Raw genomic sequence first — 17,238 nt, forward strand, 5'->3', positions numbered from 1 at the left:
AGGTAATGGTAGACGTCTGACCAGACAGTGACGACTCGATCATTTTCCCACGATCCGACCACAGCCACCCTGAACCACCTAATCTGCTCAGATGCTAACTTGCCCGTAACATAGACCAAGTGATTCATATTTCGCCCTTAAATAATTCCACTACATGTTGCGCATGTTGGCGAACAGCCTCGACATCGCTTGATGTCCTACGAAGTGTGAACATCAGTGATCGTTCGAAATCGGTTATTAGTTGCCCACCACTCGGTCTCCAACAATAGCTCTTCTACTTCTTCGGTATCTCTGTTGAGGTCCAGACTCTGAATTTTGAGGTACAGAAGTTCAGCTGCATCCGAGCGGATCTATGTGAATGATGTAAGGCACAAAGTCATTTTAAATGGAACGAAGATTTACAGTGGGGAATCGATGAGCGAGAAAACTTGGGAGACTAGTGATGCATCGTTCAAACATCACATCAAATGCGAGGAGATTGATAACACTTAAATTTTGACCTTAGTAGGACGGGCAGAATTTGATATTGTACTCACATCTTCATGGATTCATGGATTCGTTGAACGCTCTTCAGTCGATCGACATGCTGAGACGCCATCAGATGCAAACTATCCAAACTGAGGAAAGTCAGCCAGAAACGATCATAATGAGAAAAACATCAAGTAACCTTTTGATGCCGGAATTATCGGATGAAAGTTTTTTGAGCGCCCCAGCCTCAAGCAGGACATTGAACGTCTGGAGAACTGGCACGACGATATTGTTAGATCCTAAGTTTGCCTTAGCATATTTGATCAAATCATTCGCAAATGTGACAAGGTCGTAAGCATCTGTTGGCCCGCTGGCAGGTAAAGATCGTGCATATGCCGACAAACTTGTTGAGACGGGTCGATGCTGAGAAGTATTCGCATCAACAGGGTAAACAGGTGACTGATGGATGGAATAGATACATACAATGCTATCCGTCTTACTGCCTAGACTTATAACAAGACCCTTCAGGATCGGTTGACGATATTCTGCGATTTCTAAAAGACGGACAGCCCTGGGGAACAACCAGTGTCCATCGCTCCAGCTCACAGTTTCAGTGCCACTGACATATAACGTTGTAAATCAGTGCACAAAGATGAACTGAAAACTTACGATGCAAAAAGCTCCATGAGTAAGCCACAACTCGGCAACTGCCAGCGTCCGGCGTCATTCACATCTGGTAGAGGCAGCCGAAGAAGTCTTAGAATACACTCTCCGGCGTCCTGCCTAACATTATCCAATCTCTCAACACCCTGTTTGAGAATCCCGATAACGGCTAGGTGATATTTCAACGGGGGTAAGTAATCATCAAAGTGGATGATGGTCTTTGCGTTCGAGAAAAGAATTTCAGAGACCGATGTCAAGCCGCGTACGCAAGCCATCCGGATCCACGAGCCAACATCACCTCGTTCATCAATCGTGTAGTCTTCTAATCCACACAAAAGTGCGTCAAACAACGAAGCGAAGACTTCTGGAGACACGCCTACGTAGGAGTTCAGAGATCTGTCATGAAACACATACGATCAACATACGGTCATCGAGATGCGGAACTATATTTTGAATGATTTGAGGGATGGCAATATAACAGTTGCGACGAGCTTCTATATTAGCACTGAAGGCCTTTGGCTAAAGACAGAGTCAGGAAACTGCGAGATATAAAAAAGTGATGAGCGCTGACCGAAGGTCTGGCACACTCTAGAAGGCAGCTAATACTATCCGGCAAGCACTTCGGGAAAGAATCGTAATCGATCACACCCAATACTCGGCCAAGGCTCTGCTGACTGGAGAAGGACCCAGAACTCAGTTCCCGGATCAATGTTTAGGGATAGAGTCGTAAGAATGAATGAACGATGTGAGAAGCAGAAAAAAAAAGACTCATCTGGTAACAGTAGTAAAGCAGTCCACCAATTTACTGATGGAAGCCATAGCCATCGCCGCAGCTTCCTGTACAGGGACACGCCGATGCTTCAAACCAAAGTCTACAACCTGTCTCCACTTGGGAACAGACGTATTTGGCCCCATACTAATCTCCGCCAACGTCATTGTACTTGCGATCAACTGGCATGCTGCTGCAGTAACAATCTCATTTCGAGATCCTACCAAGACAGCGTGAGGTACAATTGCAAGGTATTTGAAAATCTAGAAAGAACATCAATGACACAATGTACGGCGCGCGCGCGCAACATACATCTCGCATTTGTTGCTCCCTTTCGACTTCTGATGAAGCCCGATCACGGCAGGCAATAGATAGCTCGGTCAATGCAAGAAGGCCTCCGTGAATATCCGTATTATCAGGGGATTCGAGTAATTTTGCCTGTTTCTGCCATGAGTTCACAGCAATACATAAATGAACTGACGAACGGCTCTGGAGCAAACTTGCGGACCTAATCCTGATAGATCTAAAAGGCAAATGAGACGAAGGGACTGAGATGCTAGCTGTCGCATGTTCGCATCCCAGTGCCTCAGTGGTACATCCAAAAGGTGGTCAAAAAGATATCGCCGGTATTCCGGATGCCTGTGGTGGTTGAGCCAGCCGAACTAGAGAACAACTAAGATACCTACTCAGCAACTTGAGGCGCTGCAACGAGAAATGCATTCCGCCTAATGCCCACAGCGTAGAAGTCCGTCTTGCGTAAGACGTCAATTCCGTGAGGAAATAGTCCCTAGGAAAATTTCATACAATTATCCGCATACGATGAATACCTCACTCACTGTTCTTCCCACATGTTCCTGGAAAGCGGCGCTGGCGGCTCGTCGAATATGTATTTCACGATCGTAAAGCGACACCGTGACTAATTGACGAGCGAGTTTCTCAGCGTGAGGCGCCAATTCGCTGGGATTTTTACTCCTAGCGAGAGCCCAAATAACATACGCAGCAGCATCACGAACACTAGAACCTATGGAATGAGCACCTTTCCTCAAGTCGAAATACAGTGCCTAGAGGGAAACGTGAGCCCAGATAGAAGCATTGGTTTCGGCTCATTAACCTTTGAAAGCCAATTAAGTAACTCGGGGAGTCTCTCCGAGCTAACGAGGCCTCTACGTGCCATTTCGGCACAAGCAAGAGATGAACCATGCCAGGTGCTTTCTGCAATAGCAGGAAGATCGTATATGCGTGCTGCCGCCACAGAATGAATTGAAAAGAGCCCCATGATTGTGTCAAGTACTTGATCTGCGAAGTCGGTTGGAAGGCGATCTGAAATTCTTGCGATGCCTTTGGCCGCTGACCATCGGACGACAGTGTCCTAGGTATACTCAATCAGTGTATGGCACTGAAGAATTGGTGAAAATTTTGTACTTTATCTTGGAGACTCTGAAAGAGTTGCTCCAGGACGATTTCGATCGAGTCCGGAACATCGATGTCATCCTGACTGTCAGTCCCTCTGGCCGATCTGGCCGGTAATATGCGTAACGCTACGCGTGATACGAGCTTCGTTTTATACTTCCTGACAACGGTATTAGCGTAGAGAGTTGATTCACCCTCCAGAGTAGCAGCGATGTCAAGAACATCAGGTAGAGCCACTTCAACTTGTCCCACAGATCCTGACTTTAAAACCTCGCATAGTACCTGTAGGAGTCCAATAACCTGATGACACGCTTAGAGGTCAATAAGCGAATATGGAAATAATGTTCACCGTAAAAGGATCCTTGGACTCGCGGATGGTATCTTTACACCAGGACAGATAAAGGTGAAATATTGTGAGGGTATCCTTTCTAATTCAATAAGCAACACATTCTAGGACTGGATCGCAAACACACCTCATGTACAGACGCGACAGCATAATAGCAGCACCCTCGCGCTCTAAGCCAGCATTGGACAAGAATCCTTTCCCGATGTGTTCTATGGAAAGGGCTGTCTGGTTTCCACCTTCGACTTCATCAAATTGCGCCAAATCAAAAGGCAGCATGCAGATAAGAGACAGCCAAAGTAAAAAGGTATAACGCAGAGCCCATTGGTTTACTTCGACCACTAAAGTGTTCGCGTTTTGCATATAGTTCAATGCAATAGACAGATCCGCGATTTCGTGGGGATAAAATCTGACTGGAACTTTGTTAGGGGAGGCAGGAGCGATTACACGCGAACGAATGCTGACTTATTGTCTTGTACCCACGGCACTTGATATATCTGTACAAGAGCAGAGCGACGCGTTGCACTCGTTCTGATGAGAAGATTGTTGAAGGATGGGATATTGATGCATGTGCATGCGACTTTAGACTGTCCACCACCGGAACAACGAGGCCTTCGAGGTACGGATCCAAGAGATAGGACTGTTCTTGATATTCATCAAGCTAACTGATCTTGAGAAATTGGAGGTACGCTCTTGATAATGCATACGCACTATATTTGAGAGCTTCTGCAGCTTGACTGCCTCTTCCTTACTTTCTTCCGCTGTAGGCACGACAGTTAAATCCAGTGCAAGGAGAGATCGTTGTATATCCGCAAATTCGGCATATTTCTCGAATCTTGCAAAGAGTCTTCCTTCTCCAGATTCGTCCATGGATGTCAATCTATAGTCGATACGGGCAGAAAAATATTGTGATATCGTTCAACTCTCAGTCATGGAGGTTAGCGTCGATGGTGGGACAAAATTCCCGAAATGTACCGTGTGAACCATATATTCACGCACGTGACTGACCCTCCCTAAAAAAATTTTTGACAAAATTAACCACTCCTTCCCTCTCTATACACCCCCATACCCTTTTCTCCGTCGTCATGGCTAAAGCTACCAAAATTGACAAAAAGACCGACAAGAAGAAGGAGTCTAAGAAGGTAGACAAGCCCGTAAAGGCTGTCACGAATGGAACCGTATGTTAAATTTTCGTCAAATGAGATACTAGGGCTCAAGACAGTGATAGAAGCCCACTTCACCTGTTAAGGCCGTTAAAGCTGTGGTCGATGAGAAAGTGTGTTAGGCCGCGTTTTATCAACTGATACGAGCTAACCTACAATGGTGATCAGAAGTCGAAAAAATCGAAAAAGCCCGTGAAGAGGCCAAAGCTGAGTCGTCGTCGGAATCTGAGGATGAAAAGCCCAAGGGCAAGGGCAAGGTACTGCTCCAAGTCTTCTACTTAGGAATAAAGTCTGACGTTCACCCACCATGTAGGCCAAGGTAGTCTGAATCGTCGTCCGAGGAGAGCAGCGAATCTGAATCCGAAGATGAAAAACCCAAGGCTGCCCAGGTCAGCTCGAAGAAAGCCCCCGCTAAGTCGGACTCCAGCGACAGCTCGGAGGACGAGAAACCCAAACCGAAAGCACCTACGCCCAAGAAAGCCGCTGCCAAATCCGACTCTTCTGACTCTGAATCATCTGATTCAGAGTCAGACGTCAAGCCCGCTGCTGCAACTAAAAAAGCTGAATCATTCAGAGGAATCATCAGAAAGCGAAAGCGACGAAGAAGAGAAACCATCTGCACCTGCGCAAAAGAAGCCCATACCTGCAACAAAGGACGCTTCGTCTTCAGACTCATCAGACAGCGAAAGCGACAAAGAGGACGCAAAGAAACCCGCGGCCGCGCCCAAGAAGGCAGAATCTTCGAATGACGAGTCCTCGGATTCTGATTCTGACGATGAAGGAGCGGGTAAGAAGACGAAGAAAGACGAGTCGTCCGACTCGGATTCAGATTCGGACTCGGATGTTGAGATGGGTGACGACTCTGCTAAACCAGCCGTGAATGGTACGCCCTGGCATACTCCACAAGTCCTTTTTCTCATCTATTTTAGGCAAGCGCAAAGCCTCTGGCGACGACGCTACTCCCCCCAAAAAGATAAAACTTGCCGATGGAGCCGCTGCTCCCGCTACCACTGACGAAGAAGCCACAAAGTCCATTTTCGTTGGCAAACTTTCTTGGGGTGTTGACGACGAGCGACTAGCATCCGAGTTCGCTGAATGTGGCGAGGTCGTTTCTGCACACGTCCAGCTTGACCGCAACACGGGCAAGTCTCGTGGATTCGGATACGTGCACTTCACCTCGTCAGACGCAGTGGAGAAAGCACTAGAGATGTCTGGTCATGAAATTGATGGACGCGCCATATTCGTCGACAAATCGCAACCTCCCTCCGCAGACCGCACAGCTAGCCGGGCCAAGAAGTTTGGCGATGAGACAAGCGAGCCGAGCAGCACGCTCTTCTTGGGCAACCTCAGCTTTGACGCGAATGAAGATAACGTGTGGGAGTTCTTCAATGAGTACGGCGTGAAGAACGTCCGACTTCCAACTGACCGGGACACCGGGCGCATGAAAGGGTTTGGATACGTCGAGTTTGAGGATATTGAGGGTGCGAAGAAAGCATTTGCTGCTGCACAAGGCCAGGAGATTGCTGGCAGAGCTATTCGAGTTGACTATTCGCAACCGCGTGATGCTTCTGGTGGTGGCGGACGTGGTGGAAGAGGCGGAGGCCGTGGTGGATTTGGTGATCGCGGTGGACGCGGCGGTGGCAGAGGATTTGGAGACCGTGGCGGTCGTGGTGGTGGCAGAGGATTTGGCGGTGACCGTGGTGGACGCGGTGGAAGAGGTGGACGAGGAGGATTTAATCCTCGGTCAGGCGGTATCGTGCCTTTCGACAACAAAAGGAAGATCACATTCTAAATCTGATTTCCATCTATCTGGGTTACATCCATGCCGATTTATATGTATATCTTTTACTACCCTCATGCTGTTAATGATCAACGTCTAGGATATTTGCATAGACTAAACATGCTTAAATTCAGTGAATTTACTCAGTGCAGCAGCAGCAACAACAAATAACTTAGATGGTCCATCAATACAAACTACACGATGCCTATGTCGGTCTTGTCAAGATCTCAGTGTCGGAGTCTTTGGGACTGGCAGAAGCCAGGAACATCGCCTTGTCCGCCTCATTTAATACCCCTTCAAGCTGGGTCATGACCTCTTCATCCTCCTTAGCTTCTTTGTGCTCCCAATACGTCCTGACATGACGAACGAGTCTTTCCTTGGGTACATTCTTTGCTTCGTAATTGTCGAATGCAATGAGCATACCGTTTCGAGACAGCCATCCTATGAGGTAGTCGATATCATGCGAATCGGTAAGGGCTTTGTTCAAGGTTTTGGGACGGATGGATTTGTAGATCCGGCACCAGCGCTGGAGCTTACTGAGGATTAGGATGGTGGGATGGAGAATAGGTAAAGCTGGGGAATCGATACTGAGAAGAAATAGACGATATAAAGAGGGTGAGCTTACTTAGATCGGTGGAAGCGGTGGATGGTACGTTGTAGACAAGGTCTACCGAGTCAGGGAGACCCAGTGTTCCTGCAGAGAGTGTTTCTATAAGAACGTTGCTCTTGCTCCGGGAAAGAAGCTCAATCCCAGTGCGCTTCTTTGGACGAGACTGGATGGTCTTTGTGGTCTCATCTGGACCTTGCGATTCCGAATCTTCGGAGAATGCGTCTATGTCCTGTATAGAGCGCATTGGTCAGGAACTTGGAGGTGTTATACAGGGACATTGAGATACCTCAACAAAATAAAACTTGAGAACATTCTCTGTAAATCGTTTGTCGATCTCTGCCATTTTCTCTCTCAGGGTCCAAAGATCCAATGTATCTTTGGGGATTTCTATCAAGACATCGATATCGTATCTAACACAAGAACCGTCAGTCAATACTTGATGAAAGACGTTTTTAACTTATCTCTGTTTGCCTTCCACTACCAAGCAGACGCCAAGCAAACCCTCCGATGTAGGCATGGCGAATAGTGAGCTCGATCAACATTTCGGAGAGAACTCGTGCTGCATGTTCTTGCGAGTTATGGCTGGTAGTTATGTGGATTTCTTGGGGAGCCATGGCTGAGCGAGGGCATTCACTGGGTAGTAGGTACTGATTCTGAAATCTACTGAAAGATGGGGTTCAACAGAGAGCAAGGCTATGATATCTAAAACAAAGACAGTCTTCGTCTGCCTGCCCGATTTGATCAATTGACTCGAGCTTGAGACTGGAACATGATAATAATGATTGGCCCAGGGAACTCGAAGCTTCGGGGATTTCCGAGGCGAGGAAATGCTTAAGTAAGGTGCTGACAAAGCAGAACCTTCACCCTTGACTCTTTTGTTTGAGTCAAGTTGAGTTAGTACCTTATTCGCACACAGCCCTCCCTTGAGCTCCGAATTTGGGGGTTTCTGACTCGTGGAAAGATCCTCTGGAGCAGCGCAGCTTCCCTCGCTCCCTTAGCAATAAACGGATGTTGCTTAGGCACGAACCTCAAACAACACAGCCACCTCCGGGCCGACGTCTTAACACCCGCTTAATTCCGCTTCCAGCGCTTGCCACCGGTTTCGGAACTTAACCACAACCACCATGATGTCTCTGCAACCATCGCACATTTCTCTACCAAACGCCATTATACCCCAATCCTACCGCTAAGTCGCATAAAGAAGACAACAGTATCTTCTCACTGCCCCCCGAAATATTAGTGGACATTGCTCTGTTCCAGCTAAATAGAGCCGGGATAATCGTGACGGAATGGCGCACAATACTGTATAGGCGGATGAATGTGCCATTGGTTCCTTGTGTGAGTATCTCTTATTTTATTTTTATTTTTTGTAGCCTAAACCTCCTCAGAACTATTCGTACATCGTCCCCGATGACAAACTGCAAGAGGCGTCAGAAACCCTCACTTCCATGGGCTTACCACTATCCATACCTGATCCGCTGTATGTTTCCACAGGAGGAGATCTATTCTCGAAAGCCTTCCTTCATAGAATAACTCTATCCGCTAAACTTGGGCCAGCACGGTTCATCCTACTCTACCCATCGTCTTTCTGTTCGTTCAGTCCTTCCGAACTGGAATCCGTCAACCACCCTCTTTTTGGTCTGGATTCGTTTTCTGTACCGCTCAATGTACCAACCACACCAGCGACTTACGCATCTCTTGTACGTACCGCGGCCGTGTACAAGAGGAACGATCCCGCGAGGAAGACGCTGTTAAGCGAGCTGGCTCAACTCGTACTTTATAACCTATATGACGGTGATTACGGGAAAGATTCCGAGGACGAGGATGATGACGAAGAAGTCGAAAGGGAAATACAACAGGCCGTTACTGCTGTACGCGGATGGACTTGGAATCCAGATGAAGAATGGATCGGTGATGCGCTGGCGGAAGTCGTTGCTACATCTGCATATGACGAGCTTCCATGGATGGGATGCTAAGGGCTGCAGGCATTGGTAAGCTTTGCTACTACCTTACCTCATCGACATCAGCTAAAACATAACTGTGCAGTCTGAGCACTCTAATACCCAGCCAGAGGAATGCATATAGCAGCCATGTCATGATCACGTTTGCAACGTATAGCTTACTTGTGGGGAGCCAGCTAGATATCACCTGTTGGAGACCGATGCCTTGCTGCATTCACCGACCTGTCATAATCTGACGTTGCAAGAAGGACACCGATTTATCATCTTCGTAACAGACGCTCAGGCGACAATTAGATCTACCTGTGTCTTGAAGAATCATTTCGAAACAGAATGAGGGTGTAGAGGAGTGTATCTGTTTATTTAGTCTTACGTTTTTAGTTTTATGTTTTTTGTGTGATTGACATATAGTCTTAATGCATTGATGAACGACGCTTATACATACTTGGTCCATTAGGGGAGCTCAAAGTTGAGCGAACGCGCGCTAGAACGACACTCCATCAGTCTGACATGAGAATGCCTGCTTTCTTTTTCAGTATTACCTCGATAATTTCCGCGAAACCATAAACTCTCTGAAACTTAGAGAAATATGCCTTACCTGCGGGATAGAACCTGACAGAAAACTAATAAAGCGAAAGATTCACATGTGCTGTGACCGGCTCTTTCCGTGCGTCGCGAATGCCGTTCATAGGGGTATTAGGACTCGTTCGGTCAACTTTGAACACCCCTAAATTTAGGCCTTTCGAATCCGTCGTCGACTAAATTCTATGCAACCAACGCAGATTTCTCTACCAAACGCCATTAACACCATAATATCCCACTCTGATACCAAATCACATAAGGAAGACATCAGTCCATTCTCCCTGCCTCCTGAAACATTGGTTGAGGGAGCTCTGTGGCGGTTGAACAGAGCCGGGATAATCGTAACAGAATGGCGGACATTACTATATAGGCGGATGAATGTGCCATTAGTTGTTTGTGTGAGTAATTAGTTCCCGGCGTCAGTTCTGTAGTCTAAACCTCTTCAGGACTTTTCGTACATCGTCCCTGATGATAAGCTGCAAGAGGCGTCAGAAATCCTCGCTTCTATGGGCTTACCGCTATCCGTACCCGACTCACTGTATGTCGCCACAGGAGGAGACTTATTTTCGAAAGCACTTCTTCACAGAATAACTCTATCCGCACAACTCGGGCCGGCACGGTTCATCCTACTCCACCCGTCATCCTTTTGTTCGTTTAGTCCGTCCGAGCTGGAGCTAGTCAATCAGCCTCTCTTTGGTCTTGGTTCTGTTACTGTACCGCTCAATGTACCGACCGCTTCAGCGACTTACGCATCTCTTGTACGCATTGCCGCCGTGTACGAGAAGTGCGACCCGACGAGGAAGACGGTGATAAGCGAGCTGGCTCAACTCGCGCTCTATAACTTGTATGACGGTGATTACGGGAAAGGTTCAGACTATACGGAAGACGAGCATGACGAGGAAGATGAAAGGCAATTACAGCAGGCCATCGCTGTTATACGTGGATGGAGTTGGGATGCAGATGATGAATGGATTGGCGATGCGCTGGTGGAAGTCGTTGGTACAGCTGGGTATTTCGATCTTCCATGGATGGGCTGTTGAGCGTTGCAGACATTGCATTGCGTTACAAAGTTCTGTTGTGGCGTCTTAGCCATAGAAGAGCGTATTTATTTGTTTAGTTCTGCAGTTTTCGTATGATTCATGTAGTCCAATGAATCAATGAATCAGAAAACCATTACTCGGACTGCTTAGGAATGTTTGGCTCATTGTTAGGATCGAGGACTCGGAATGTGCGTCATCGATCAATTTCTACTTTCCTTTCCCGTCAGAAATACGCCATGGCTGAAAACCGAGGAATGAAGCGCAAAAGAAACGAGGCACCAAAGGAGGTGTGTGCTGCAGTATACGCATTTTCAGATGTCTTAATACTCAGCACAGAAGGATTTAGGTGTAAAAATTGGTGGAAAATTGGTGCGAACCTCTTGCTTTCCTTCCCGCGTCGACTCATGTTGAGTACCTGCAGCATCACGATTTAAAGGAAGCCAAAAAAGCGGCAAAGAAGGCCAAGACTTTTGAGACTCAGAAGCTTGTAAAGAAACTCAAGACGTTACGGTCTGTTTTCTGGTTTTCCACCCTTGGCACATCCCATTCTTATTTTTCGAAATTTCTTTCAGAAACAAAAATGAAGATTACTCGCAAATAACGGAGTGCGAATCCGAGTTGGATGAGCTCAAGGTCATTATCAGCGCGCTTCTTATGCTGGTACTTATTATCGTTATCAAGTAGGGTCTGAATCACGAGGCTGTAGCAAGAACTGCGCTACGGTCGAAACTGCTCAAAGACAGGATACTCGCCGGAAATGAGCACGTACAAGCTGCGTTGTCAGACCAGCTCCAGTCTAATCTTCTGGGCGGGAGTACCAAAGTCCAGAGCCGTATCCTCAGCTCCAAGGTTCTCGCTGTTGAAATTGCCAATATCATTGAGAGTCTTCGAGCGGTTATCCTTCCTCCTGACTGATGAGGATGTCGAGCCCCCGAGGAAAGTGATAAAGGTGGAGGTGGAGGATGGCAAGGGAGAAGGCGGAGGAAGAGAAGGAGGAGAATGAGGAGGACGTTGAAGCTGGCGACGAGATGGGTTGGGAATCCTGGGACTGTGGGCGATGATGAGAAGGAGAATGACTGACGGATGGGAGTCTGGCTCTCTCGACGAGGATGGAAATATCGATGAAGGAGAGGATGATACTGAGGACCCTCCGACAAAGCCGAGAGCCAAACCCACCTGCTGCCAAAGCTCAGAACAAATCTTCTACGGGCGCATCGACTTTTCTTCCATCCCTATCTGTCGGGTTCATCAAAGGAAACGAGGATTCGGACTGGAGCGACAGTGATGCGAAAGCCGGGGATATTGAGCAGAAGAAAAATCGGAGAGGCCAACGAGCCCGGCGGGCGTACGTTTCTCTTTCTTCATTTAGTTTTAGCTGTTATCTAACTTTGGTTATACAGAATTTGGGAGAAGAAGTATGGGAAAAACGCTAATCACAAGAAAAAGGAGGCGATGGCGGCTGCGATTGAGCCTGGTCGTAAAAAATGGAACGCTTCCAACGGGGGTCCTTCTAATCGTCGTTATGACAGCCGCACGTCGCGCGGGAGTGCCAAGATTGAGGGTGATAGCAAGTTCAAGGGGCGCGATAAGGGCTCAGAGGGGCAGCATCGGCAACGACCAGACTCTGGATGGGGGCAGCGGAAGGCCTTATCCCGCGAGGGGACCTGTAGCGAAAGCAGAGGACAAGAAGGAGGCCCTCCATCCGTCTTGGGAGGCTAAGCGAAGGCTGCAGGCAAAGCAGCAGGTCGTGAATACTGATGTTCAAAACAGAAAGATTAAATTTTCATAATATGTACAAGGGATGTATATTCCTGAAAGTGAAATGCAAGTCTATAGCAATTGGGTGTGTGCGCGAAAGGTCGTGTAGAAAGATGTACGATCCAGTAATCTGTATATTCAAAATGAGGTAGTCCGGGAACATACATGCCTTTTCCTGCCTTGCAACCTACAGTCCCTGGAACACCACATTTCTCCGCATTTCCCACAGCGGGGGTAGTCAGATCCCGGCTTCCCGCAGGTAGCACATCGCACTCTGTTGGTGCAGAGTTTTGACTTCCTCTCAAGCGAAGCAAGGATAGGGTTTAGTTCCGAGTGAAGTCTAACATGTGCCCGGGGTGAGTCCGGAGTAGTTTCCAATGGAGTATGAATGGCAGAAGCGCTGTCCTGTGAGGAGCTGTCGGAAATGTAAGATGATGTACGACTGATAGATGGAATAGAGGGCGACGTGGGGGAAGTGGGGGACGATGGTTCGCTCCATGTGTCTCGCCACATAAGGGGTGGTCGAACACGCCGACGAAGGATACCAGTTGTTTTGGATGTGGTGGCGAACTGGTGAAGAGACGATGAGGCGGATGGTGTAGGTGCAAAGGCACCGTATGCATCGTGGGGCCCTGTTTGCGCTGTGGCGGCCACCGACGGCTCGACTTTAGGCTGCACAGAGACCTTTGAAGCGCGAGCCGAAAGACGAGATACCGCAGAAATTGTACGTTTACGTGAGCAAGCAGGGCGGCCTGGCAGAGACGACTGAGCGGGCCGGTCAGTATGGGTATCTGGTAGTAGCGGTAGGGAGTACTCACCTGGCCGTCTCCGATATTCATACGCAAAAGCGTCTCTATCGCTATTTGGGGCGTTGACTGGGATGGCATTAAGATGCTGCGAGGAACACTTATCCTCTTTTTATCATCCGAATCCTTATATATAGCAGAGTCAGTAACACCGGGTTCCTCCCACGGGATCCAACTTACGTAGAATGGGAACGCTGTACGGCCTCGTAATATGTGTCCGGACGACGAGATTGTTTACTCTAATTGAAGGGTGAGGGTAGCGCAATGATAAGATCAGGACGAAACCAAGACAAGCAGGCCAATTCAAATTTCTGCAAATTTCACATCCAAATTTAGCAGGTGTCCTGCCGTAAAGAGACAAAATTTCCCACGTCCTTCTTAGTCGTGACTGTTAAACTTCCAAAGATTTCATTCTGTACTCCCAAGTACTCCTTCGCGTGACGATATCTGATTCCATATCTACATCTCCCTGCGACATCGATGCCTTTGCCTGCCTACTCCGCCTTTACCTGGTACAAATATTATGTCAAAGTAAGCAAACAGGCAATTGTATCAGGTGCATGCGGAGTAACGGACTCGGAACCTTTTGTCTTCGACTTCGCAATAACACATTTCCTTGGCTTTTCGCTGCGGAGAAAGCCTATGCGAGTTCGCCGTTACACTGTTCTCAGCGTCTAGTATATGCTATCAACGGATTTAAATTCAGGAATCGGTGGGGAGGTGCTCTTGCGACCCAACTTCTCCCTGTTTACTCTACATAAACAATCACTGTTTGCCTTGGGTCGCCGTCATTCCTACCAGATCACATCAATCTGGTACGTACGCGATATCTATCTGTGGACCTGACAGAGGTCTTTATGCGCGTAAACTGGGGGCTCAATGGTATACCTGGCACCTAAAGATTTGTGATCCGCCCTCAGTGGAGCCCCAGATGATCGTTGGCTCCGGATCCTTTGCTTTGCTTAACTTATGGGCGTACTTAGGCGTTGTTCTCCATTCCGGCCCGGACCCTACTTCGATGTTCGGTATTTTTGTGGCTCTTCTGCGTCCAGCTGATTGTGAAACCTGACCCCAGTTCCTGAGCGATAGAAGTCTCTCGAATCATGTCTTCCTTGTCTTCTGCGCTGTATACATTCTATCTCCATAAATGCGCGGTGTTACACAAAGGGAGTATGTTGAAAGAGAACTCGTGTTCTGGCTAATGGCGTAGGACGTAGCTGTTGCAGGACCTCTGACAGCCCTTTTGCGCCAGAGTTTCCCCGCATTTTTTCATGGAGGCCTTGAAGCCGTGGCATCTTGGCGTCGCTATTCAAGCGCCGATTAACGCTAGCGAACAGATATATATCGCGGCTTTTCTCTAGTCGATGCCGGACCTCTTCTCTCTGTTTCTTCGACATGGCTGAGGTTAAACGCTCCGCGTCCATCGAGAAAGTCGAAGAACCAGAGCACCATGAACGAAGACTCGGGCAACAAGTAATGGAGAGGCAGGCTGCCTTAAATGCCGCGATAGAAGCGGATCCGGGGCCGGGGCATTTCAGCCTAGTAGCAATTCAAGTAAGTTGTTCTATTGAGATATGATTAGTTCACGGTGCCTGACCGGGACACAGCTCTATCTCATCGCACTGGTGGTATGTTTCTGCTCGGGGGACAATGGCTTCGACGGTACCGTGAGTGGATAGGTGCCGTGGCACGATCCTTGCTAACACCGGATCCTAGGTCATGGGTGGTATCAATACGATGTCCCAGTTCCAGGCGTTTTTCGGAATGAAAGATGATGCAGCGAAAACTTCCATTGTTTTCGGCATTTACACTATGTATGTGAACGACCATGATACTCGTCGTCCCTTAACTGACTTGTATGCCATATGCAAGTGGTTCAATCACGTAGGTCTCAAGTGCCGTCCGTTAGTGAAAAGAGTTTATGAGCATATGCATATTGCAGTGGCACTATCCCTGCAGGTGAGAGTGACTGGCTCTGTGACGATCCCCGACCAATTCGTGCTACAGCTTATCTTCCTGATAAATATGGCCGTCGGTTTCCTATGTGGATCGGAAACGCCATCCTGATGTGCGACTATCGTGGTTTTTGGCTTGGCGTCTTCTGACTCTAGACAGCTTGGGCGCGTGCATGACCGCCAATGCGAAGAGCATGAACATGTTTTTGGTTGGTCGGTGGCTGACGGGTGAGTTGTAGTTCGTAATTCTTGATGTTATCCGTCTTGATCGGGTGCAGGTACTGGATGCTCTTGCGCTGGTGCGGCGGCCAAATCGTATCTCGCTGAAATCAGCCCGGCGAAGTACAGGGGGGCATACATTGGATTCCTGAATTCTTTGTGAGTTGCTTGCGTTTGTGAGACGCCACTGAGTTCATGTTCTCATTTTCAGCTATTATATTGGCCAGATGGCAGCGTCTGGGATGATGGTCTCCACCGGCAACTACGCATCTGACTATTCATGGCGTTTGCCCTTGTATATTCAGGTGATATCTTTTCCTGGGGCTTCTCTGTGGTGGAATGACCATATCGTATAGGTTGTACCGGCCGCCTTGAATTTCTTCTTCGTCTACTTTTGTCCTGAATCGTGCGCAGGGTCTACGTTTAACCTAATTTGTGTTTTGTTTATCTTTCCATAGACCGCGTTGGCTTCACAGCGTCGGAAGAGGACATGAAGCCCGACGTATCCTGGCCAAATACCACTCCGCGACTGGAGATCCTAATTCGCCGTTGATTGACTTGGAGATGAAGGAGATTGAAGAGAAAATCGAGATCGATGGACAGGACAGTGAGTGGTCGACATTTGTATTTCCGTCGTGTTTATCGACGTCTATAGAACGTTGGTGGGACTTCAGACCTCTCTTTGCAACTCGAGCAGACAGGTATCGGGCGTACATGGTTATTCTCATCGGTGTGCCACGGTCTCAATATAACTGGATTTGTTGTTTGCTGACTCGGTGAATGGCAGGTACTTTTGGTCAAGCTTTCCGGTAACGGCATGATAACATACTTCCTTCCTGTACTTCTTGAAAATGCCGGCATCGAGTCTCAGAGCAAGAGGCTGACCCTCAACTTTGTTAATAGCGTGACTTCGTAGTATGTACTTTCACGGGACTCGAGGGAGATCGCTCCATCTGATATTTGCGTGTTTAGCATTGGCGGTAAGCCTTTCACACGATATCACTATATGATGTTTAAATGTTCTATCATTGAAAATAGCACTTGGGGTGAGTACTTGAGTCATGAGCTACGTTCATGTAGATGGATTGACCACAAAATCTCTTTCACAGGGAGCTTTCACGGTTGATCGTTTTGGTCGTCGCCGGGTTCTTCTAGCCGGAACTATTGCTATTACTGTCATTCTGGCTATAGTGACCGGCTTGCTTAGCAAGGACGACGGAAACAGTGCTCGTGCTAATGCTGGTATAGCTCTTGTCTACCTCTTTATGGTGGTGTTCTCTTATGGGTGGACGTCAATGTGAGTGAGATACCCGTCGAAGGGGGAGTGACAAGATGACATCCACTCTAGGCAAGCATTGTACCCCGCCGAGGTCCTGGGGTATCAAGCCCGGGCGAAAGGTCTCGCGTTCTTAAACATATGCACGCAGGGCTCGACGCTTATCAACACCTTCGGGTAATCCTTTATCTATGGTATTGTCGTAAGGTTCCTGATGCTGTTATCATCTAGTTTGCCCGTTGCGCTCGAAAAGATAAAATGGAAAAGTAAGGAATTTCTGTTACTATCCATCGTTTGCAAACTCTGATGCGGGTGTTAAGCGTATCTGATTTTCACAATATGGGATGCGTTTGAATGTGCTGTAATCTACTTCTTCGTTGTTGAAACCAAAGGTCTCACGCTGGAGGAAATTACGGAGGTGTTTGAGCAGTAAGGCAC

The 17,238-nt window shown here is 47.9% G+C and overlaps 9 protein-coding genes across 9 annotated transcripts; 6 read left to right on the forward strand and 3 right to left on the reverse strand.

Moving 5' to 3' along the window:
- Positions 1–17: 17 nt before the first annotated feature.
- EV420DRAFT_1517148 (TBCD protein) lies at positions 18–4,663 on the reverse strand. The gene is made up of 20 exons (XM_060471989.1): positions 4,365–4,663; positions 4,119–4,314; positions 3,784–4,066; positions 3,660–3,738; positions 3,323–3,610; positions 3,012–3,269; positions 2,737–2,961; positions 2,587–2,687; positions 2,386–2,539; positions 2,213–2,338; positions 1,904–2,163; positions 1,703–1,841; positions 1,557–1,650; positions 1,138–1,507; positions 952–1,087; positions 668–891; positions 537–617; positions 403–487; positions 250–350; positions 18–197 (listed from the first exon to the last, which is right to left on the reverse strand). The coding sequence occupies exons 1-20, from the start codon at positions 4,521–4,523 to the stop codon at positions 125–127; spliced, it is 3,432 nt and encodes a 1,143-aa protein (XP_060335723.1). The 5' UTR covers positions 4,524–4,663; the 3' UTR covers positions 18–124.
- On the forward strand, positions 4,624–6,869 carry EV420DRAFT_1052904 (uncharacterized protein). The gene is made up of 6 exons (XM_060465540.1): positions 4,624–4,831; positions 4,882–4,929; positions 4,985–5,073; positions 5,130–5,135; positions 5,197–5,699; positions 5,746–6,869. The coding sequence occupies exons 1-6, from the start codon at positions 4,739–4,741 to the stop codon at positions 6,606–6,608; spliced, it is 1,602 nt and encodes a 533-aa protein (XP_060335724.1). The 5' UTR covers positions 4,624–4,738; the 3' UTR covers positions 6,609–6,869.
- On the reverse strand, positions 6,705–8,007 carry EV420DRAFT_1053050 (uncharacterized protein). Its single transcript, XM_060465542.1, has 4 exons — positions 7,668–8,007; positions 7,493–7,612; positions 7,222–7,435; positions 6,705–7,169 (listed from the first exon to the last, which is right to left on the reverse strand). The coding sequence occupies exons 1-4, from the start codon at positions 7,818–7,820 to the stop codon at positions 6,802–6,804; spliced, it is 855 nt and encodes a 284-aa protein (XP_060335725.1). The 5' UTR covers positions 7,821–8,007; the 3' UTR covers positions 6,705–6,801.
- A 303-nt stretch (positions 8,008–8,310) lies between these two features.
- On the forward strand, positions 8,311–9,577 carry EV420DRAFT_1517156 (uncharacterized protein). The gene is made up of 4 exons (XM_060471990.1): positions 8,311–8,335; positions 8,418–8,544; positions 8,595–9,197; positions 9,253–9,577. The coding sequence occupies exons 1-3, from the start codon at positions 8,331–8,333 to the stop codon at positions 9,180–9,182; spliced, it is 720 nt and encodes a 239-aa protein (XP_060335726.1). The 5' UTR covers positions 8,311–8,330; the 3' UTR covers positions 9,183–9,197; positions 9,253–9,577.
- Positions 9,578–9,620: 43 nt separating this feature from the next.
- EV420DRAFT_1517157 (uncharacterized protein) lies at positions 9,621–10,571 on the forward strand (the record flags this gene model as incomplete). The annotated part of the gene is made up of 2 exons (XM_060471991.1): positions 9,621–10,144; positions 10,193–10,571. Coding segments are annotated over exons 1-2 (425 nt in total), but the record flags the coding sequence as incomplete, so codon positions are not given.
- A 451-nt stretch (positions 10,572–11,022) lies between these two features.
- Positions 11,023–11,701, forward strand: EV420DRAFT_1638158 (uncharacterized protein; the record flags this gene model as incomplete). Its single annotated transcript, XM_060476802.1, has 5 exons — positions 11,023–11,073; positions 11,123–11,155; positions 11,208–11,296; positions 11,359–11,419; positions 11,471–11,701. 5 exons carry the CDS (start codon positions 11,023–11,025, stop codon positions 11,699–11,701), a joined length of 465 nt encoding a protein of 154 aa, XP_060335728.1.
- Positions 11,702–11,895: 194 nt separating this feature from the next.
- Positions 11,896–12,505, forward strand: EV420DRAFT_1638159 (BUD22-domain-containing protein; the record flags this gene model as incomplete). Its single annotated transcript, XM_060476803.1, has 2 exons — positions 11,896–12,131; positions 12,187–12,505. The coding sequence occupies 2 exons, from the start codon at positions 11,896–11,898 to the stop codon at positions 12,503–12,505; spliced, it is 555 nt and encodes a 184-aa protein (XP_060335729.1).
- A 123-nt stretch (positions 12,506–12,628) lies between these two features.
- Positions 12,629–13,733, reverse strand: EV420DRAFT_1053251 (uncharacterized protein). Its single transcript, XM_060465543.1, has 4 exons — positions 13,531–13,733; positions 13,363–13,476; positions 13,011–13,309; positions 12,629–12,959 (listed from the first exon to the last, which is right to left on the reverse strand). Exons 2-4 carry the CDS (start codon positions 13,429–13,431, stop codon positions 12,683–12,685), a joined length of 645 nt encoding a protein of 214 aa, XP_060335730.1. The 5' UTR covers positions 13,432–13,476; positions 13,531–13,733; the 3' UTR covers positions 12,629–12,682.
- Positions 13,734–14,745: 1,012 nt separating this feature from the next.
- On the forward strand, positions 14,746–17,233 carry EV420DRAFT_1618407 (general substrate transporter; the record flags this gene model as incomplete). Its single annotated transcript, XM_060475336.1, has 16 exons — positions 14,746–14,904; positions 14,958–15,017; positions 15,067–15,164; positions 15,317–15,418; positions 15,466–15,533; positions 15,584–15,683; positions 15,736–15,829; positions 15,881–15,930; positions 15,983–16,131; positions 16,180–16,256; positions 16,327–16,439; positions 16,497–16,504; positions 16,638–16,821; positions 16,873–16,977; positions 17,032–17,066; positions 17,121–17,233. 16 exons carry the CDS (start codon positions 14,746–14,748, stop codon positions 17,231–17,233), a joined length of 1,515 nt encoding a protein of 504 aa, XP_060335731.1.
- Between the last annotated feature and the right edge of the window lie 5 nt (positions 17,234–17,238).

This window comes from Desarmillaria tabescens (genome assembly GCF_030435595.1).
Source record: "Desarmillaria tabescens strain CCBAS 213 chromosome Unknown EV420scaffold_6, whole genome shotgun sequence".
Taxonomy (NCBI): Eukaryota; Fungi; Basidiomycota; class Agaricomycetes; order Agaricales; family Physalacriaceae; genus Desarmillaria; species Desarmillaria tabescens.